At 34.8% G+C, this 6,000-nt stretch overlaps 1 protein-coding gene across 6 annotated transcripts; it reads left to right on the top strand.

Moving 5' to 3' along the window:
• Positions 1 to 1,363: 1,363 nt before the first annotated feature.
• LOC311075153 (ferritin, lower subunit) lies at positions 1,364 to 5,514 on the top strand. Of its 6 annotated transcripts, none has more exons than XM_084102339.1 (6): positions 1,373 to 1,519; positions 2,379 to 2,443; positions 2,883 to 2,983; positions 3,401 to 3,547; positions 4,630 to 4,755; positions 4,893 to 5,514. In XM_084102339.1, the coding sequence occupies exons 3-6, from the start codon at positions 2,885 to 2,887 to the stop codon at positions 5,040 to 5,042; spliced, it is 522 nt and encodes a 173-aa protein (XP_083958465.1). In that variant the 5' UTR covers positions 1,373 to 1,519; positions 2,379 to 2,443; positions 2,883 to 2,884; the 3' UTR covers positions 5,043 to 5,514. The 6 variants fall into 6 exon arrangements, with proteins under 6 accessions (XP_083958463.1, XP_083958466.1, XP_083958465.1 ...); XM_084102342.1 differs by having other exon boundaries at positions 3,401 to 3,551; XM_084102337.1 differs by lacking the exon at positions 2,379 to 2,443 and having other exon boundaries at positions 1,364 to 1,519.
• The last annotated feature ends 486 nt before the right edge of the window (positions 5,515 to 6,000 follow it).

Genomic DNA, 6,000 nt, shown 5'->3' with positions numbered 1-6,000 from the left:
CACACAACAAGTAATTTAGACATTTGCAACAGTTTTTTTTTTTTTTTTTTTTTTTTTTACACAAAGGTTGGTTTTACGCATTTAATCTGTCTTGCAGTTCCTGACTCTGTTGTTTTCGCTTGCAAATTGCTGTTCACAGGCCTGCAATGCTTTTGGCCGTATTTTTGCGCAAAAACAGTGCCAAAAGTGTAAGCGCGGAAAAATGGAAGTCAGAAGAATACAGATCCTATTTATTTTGTGTTAGCTTGAAACTGCAGCTTCACAATACATGAAATACACTTATGAATAACAGTAATATGCTGCAAGTATTTTTTCTTACACTTGAAAGGTGATTTACACCTTTACAAATCTTCTCTTGCGCATGCAAATTTAATTTACGCCTGCAATCTTATGTACACTTTCACAAATCTTACCCTGCGCATGCGATTCTTTATGGCATCATATTATCTTCATAATCAAGCTATTATAATCTCTATTATGTATGCACAGATTGACAGATAATATAACAGTATATTAGTCAGGCATTTTTATTAGGTTAAACAGTGATTTGTTAACGTTTTTAATTTAAGGCCCACTCACAATTGGTCTGGCCCATCCAAAACTGGAATCCTGGCGCCGTGTGGTGCAAACCTGATGAAAAGTCAATGTTAAAATTCAACATCGATTCAATGATAATTTGGTTGATGCATTAACATTGATTCAATATTGATTCAGTGTTGGTTTGCTATATGGGGTACGTCTCTGCACTTTTTTCCCCTTCCACTCAACAACACTCACCAGAAAAAATGGTGTGATTATCTATCATGTCATTATTATGAGATAATAAATAGATATTATGACATAGCCTACTAAGTCATAAGCAGAGATTAAAAAGTAGAATTAATGAGATAAAAAGTCGAAAATGTGACTTTATGTCAAGGACTTTGTCTTTTTATGTCATAATTATGATTTAGCCTAAGTTTTCTTATTTTGTTTTCCATATAGAATAGTCTACAAATGTAGAATTTTTCTGAAACTTATAATATGTCCAAGTCATCCATCAAATTCACCCCCAAAAAGCAGAGCACAATGCTTCGGGATCAACAGGAAGCTCTGGCAACAGGTGAAGTGTGTTTGCTATATCCGCCCCCTAGAGGAAGAAACAGTTTTTTGTCAGTTTTGTACGAAGCCGTTATTATTTTATTACAATTATTATTATTTATTATTATTGTTGTTATTTACTAATTTTAAGTCTATTGGTTATGTATTACAAACAAGGCTAGTGTACATATTAAAATTGTTTCTTCCCTGATGCCAACGCATTCACACCAGTAGATGGCGGAATATGCACCAAAAGCTGGTCTGCCAACCGCCATTAAACGTCAAAGAAGAAGAAGACTCCTCAACAAAAGGGGAGACGCACTGTCGAGGAAAACAACAACACGGGGATACAAACATAGACACAAACGGGACTTATAAATCAATCAATTGAAATATTTCTGTTTCCAGCAGTAATTTGACGCGTTTCGTTGCAGAGCAGGTGAGCTGGTGATATACAGGTCCTGTTAAAGAGGATCCGTGGACATTTATGCAGAAAGGCGTTAGAAAGAGTCTCTTTGTTTGTTTGTCCTTTGCGTTTGATAGAATTTCAGACATTGATTATATAAGACGAGTTTCATTTGTGATAACAATGGTTGTCTTGGGCTTCAGTATCAACAGACATTGGTTCAAGTAAATCAATACAAACATAAACTTGCAGCGCAACAAGTTCGTCTAACTTACGTTAGTAAATTAGTCCCTCCGTGTGTTGGTTCTTATTTGTTGGGATTGTGTCACCACGGACCCCTAAAAATATGTGTGGGTCCTTATAATGCCAAATGTCTTATGTTACCAGTAAAAAGTGGCCTACATTTATTTTAAATATATCTAGTCAGTGGCAGAGTCGAAGTGTATTAATTTAAAATAATTCTGTATTTTCAGCTTAAGAATCATGAATCAAGCCTATTCATTTCCACCCCCAATATAATACCAAATTTAGCATTTTAATCTACATTTTTGTCAACCTTTTACCATATGTCTTGGGAGTATCTCAATAATATTGATTGTTCAGTTATTTAAGTTCAATATCGTGATATATCGAATCTTTACATGAGAGTATCGTTACACCCTTAACCATTACTGTACTGTCTATAAAGATCTATAAACCTGAAGAGAAACATAAAATATAACAAATTAACTCATTAATGTCATGGTTACCGACCATTCTTAAGAAAACAGAATAAAATGCAGTGCTAAATTCTAATATTATATTATTAATAAAATAAATATAATAATATGGTTTCAATCATTTATTTCCATATTTACTTGTTTTAAACCTTTTTCTCTGAACTTTTTCATAGAACCCCCATATATATACTCTCATACTCGTACTCCACTTCGCGTCATGACCGCATTACCACCTCAGGTGTGCATTATTTTTCTAATAATTCAACAGCCCATTGCCAATTATTCCTATATATATATATATGTGTAAAATGCATGATTTTAGAGATGGGATGTCCCTGGTTTGAAGCAAGAGACCTACTTCAAGGGGAGTTTCATGTCTTTTATCTCTTCCCCCAGTCTTGCGCCACAACTGATAAATCTATAAAACCTGTCAAATAGAATTCAGTTTCATACACTCACTTAGTATCAGCACTGAACATTGAACACACACTTTACAAGGTAAGAGAGAAAGATAGTTGTGCAATAATGCATATATTGTCTTGTATGTTTTCTTTGCATTTTGTTTGTCTTGAATCCACCTCTGCTACACAGTTTGTCAAGCAGATTTACTAACCTCTTTTATTTTTCTATTAAATTGTGCTATATAGTTAATCTTTTTTTTTTCCTTTTTTTTTCAGAAATGTCTCTAGTCAAGCAGAATTTTCACCCGAATAATGAGGCAAACATCAACAAACTGATCAACCTCAAATTGACGGCCTCATATGTGTATCTCTCCCTGGTCTGTTCACACATATTGACAACATTTATAAACTATTAAATTGATTAAGTTTATGTATTTACATTTGCATAATTTTCACAGTGTACCTTCCATGTACAGTTTAACTTGGAAATTGGTCTATTTATTTATTTTACTTGTAATATTCTTAAAAAATGTATTTTCCTTTTTTTGAAGCCAATAGAAAAACAGTAGCATAAAATATTTCATTGTCAGTAATTACTCCATGCCAAATGTGCGTTGTGCACTTGATGGGCTCAAGAATATTTTTAGAATATGGAGTAATTCTAAATATCAGAGTGTTAAGAATCGAATATATACAGACTTTTATAGCACTGATGCTTTCATATTATATTAATGACTGACCTCTGCATGTCTGTTTAGTCTGTAACACTAATAGTGTTTCTCTCGGTCTCATAGGGAATGTATTTTGACAGGGACGATGTGGCTCTGCCCAACTTCTCCAAGTTTTTTCTGGAGCGTTCACAGAAGGAGAGGGATCATGCGGAGCACCTGCTGGAGTATCAAAACACGAGAGGAGGACGAATACTTCTACACACTATCTCGGTCTGTGAGTTTTAGGCTACATCTACATTAATCCGGATAGATTCGAAAAAACGCTCTCTGTCCACACTAGCGTTTTCAGGCGTTTTCCAATGTTTCAGTGTGGATGACTTTAGGAAAATGCCTGAAAACACTAAATTCACCTTACTGCACATGCGTAAAATCTCACAAAAGCTCACTGAGATGATACAGATGGAAAAATTAATAATAAAGTTATCGTGCAATTCTTCTGACAGGATCATTTTATTTAGCAAAATATCTCACCATTCACTGATCACCCAGGTCACACTCAGTCACCACAGGTTTGGTCTAAAACGCAACTGATCTCATGTATTGCCGCAGGACAGCAAGTGTGAGTGAATTTTCTGTCCTCTTTGCAGGACTGTGATATGAAGAGTGTGCAAAGTAACACATTTTAGCAATAGTGTGAAAGTGAATAGCACATAACAGGCACAATACCGGTAAACATGAATATCTATTGGTACAATATGCGCCACATGACTAAACTTACGTCATCGATTTTAAATACCTCCGTTTTGACAGTCCACACTACAACGCGAAAACAGCGTTTTCAAATTTATCCACTTTGGAGAGTGTTTTCATTAATAGAAATGCCATCTCAATGTGTACAGAAGGCCAAAACGGAGAGAAAAAGATGCGCTTTCAAACGAAAACGTATTAGTGTGGACAAGGTCTTAGTCCGTGTCCACCACAGCGTTTTTAGCCAGTTGACACTACAGCGTACTACAGTTAAAAATTATAATCCAGTATTTTACATGTGCTTTAGTATGTTAGTATATTCAAACACATTTGTGTGTATAATCTGATTGTGTGTGTTGTATGTATCTGGAATAATCTATATGTCATGATATATCTACAGCCGCTTTTCCACCGTACTACAGTTAAATTGTTGTAAAAATCAAAGTTATACATGAATTTTGAACAATACCCGTTCTTGTCTTAGGGCAGCTTTGATGAACTTTTTGATCCACTTTAAATGTTAACTACTGTATACTATTTATAATACAATATAAATGTGTTTATAATACTTCTGTCCATTTTTCTCTTTCTCCGTCACTTATCAGAAGCCCAGTCGTGATGATTGGAGTGGAGGTATGGATGCTATTGCTTTTTCTCTGGATCATCAGAAATCTCTCAACCAATCCCTGCTTGAGATCCATCACGCGGCTGGAGAAAACTCGGACCCTCATGTGAGTAGCCAAAGGGTTTTTTTTGTTTGTATTAAAATAAGAATTGATAACCCCTTTATCTTTCTCACTTGTTTTGTGCATTCAATTATAATTGCATATTATTTTTGAATAATGGTGTATTTTCCCCATCATTCTAGCTGTGTGATTTCCTAGAGAGCAACTTCTTTACTGACAGTCATGACTTTATTAAGACTCTGGGGGATCACGCTGGCAGTCTGCGTCGTCTCATCTCTTCTGACCCACACGGCAAAATGGGAGAGTACCTGTTTGACAAGCACACTCTCTGATCCGCTCAGATCTGATGAGTTTGGCTGCCAACCTTCCATGCCAAACAGTATGTGCACAAGTGAATTATTCTAAAGAATTCTGCACAACTTTTCATTCCATTATTTTTGCCTTTCAAGAGGCATTTCTGTAAGAATCATGCAGTGTTTTTGACACCAACCTTTGTTGTACTTTTTCCATGCATAAGTGGGACTATACTGTGAATTGTGCCAGTCCAAAGATGGTACTTTGGTCTGTTTACATAATTGTATTGGTGCTACTATAAAACCATATCTTATCTAAAACCAGCCTGTAGAGTCCTGTACGTCCTTCATGATAGGTTTAGTACAGCGCACAACTAAAAAGGAGTGTTTATGTGTACACGTTATAGAACCCGAACACTGTGAATAAATATACCTCAAACATGATGCTCAATGTCATCACTGTGAATTGATATACCTCAAACATGTCAATATAACAATAAATTAAACATTCTCAAAAAAAAATGCTTGTTTTTTTATTTGCTTGTAGCCTCTTTAAAGTATTTTTTTATATATATATATAATATATATATATAAAATATAAATATTAGAAATCTAATTGCATTTAAGCACAATTGTTTTTTAGCATGTAGTTCAGTTGTCAAAGTGACAGTCAAAATTGAGTAAATCATTGACAGATCCCAGAGTAACTCGACACATTGGAACTTGCTGTTCTTTTCATAAACTCCTTGTGAAATACTGCCTTTGCTAAAACTGGGAGCATCTGTAAAGGCTAATTTATTTGTAAATCAAAACCAGGCAGGGGCAAATTTATAATTTGACAATCTATAAAAAAGCATATTTTCCTTTTTTTGTTGTTGTTTACACACTAATGTTGGAACTTGAAACCCAATCAACAAAACCTATAACTTGTGTACCAAATCCTAAACCAATTTTAGTGTGTAAATGACAAAGTATTTGTGTGTTGTACATTTGAGTA

Source organism: Abramis brama (assembly GCF_963993115.1).
Source record: "Abramis brama genome assembly, chromosome: 24".
Lineage (NCBI taxonomy): Eukaryota > Metazoa > Chordata > Actinopteri > Cypriniformes > Leuciscidae > Abramis > Abramis brama.
Note: the sequence above shows the minus strand (reverse complement) of the source record. Positions and strands in the feature narration are given on the sequence as shown.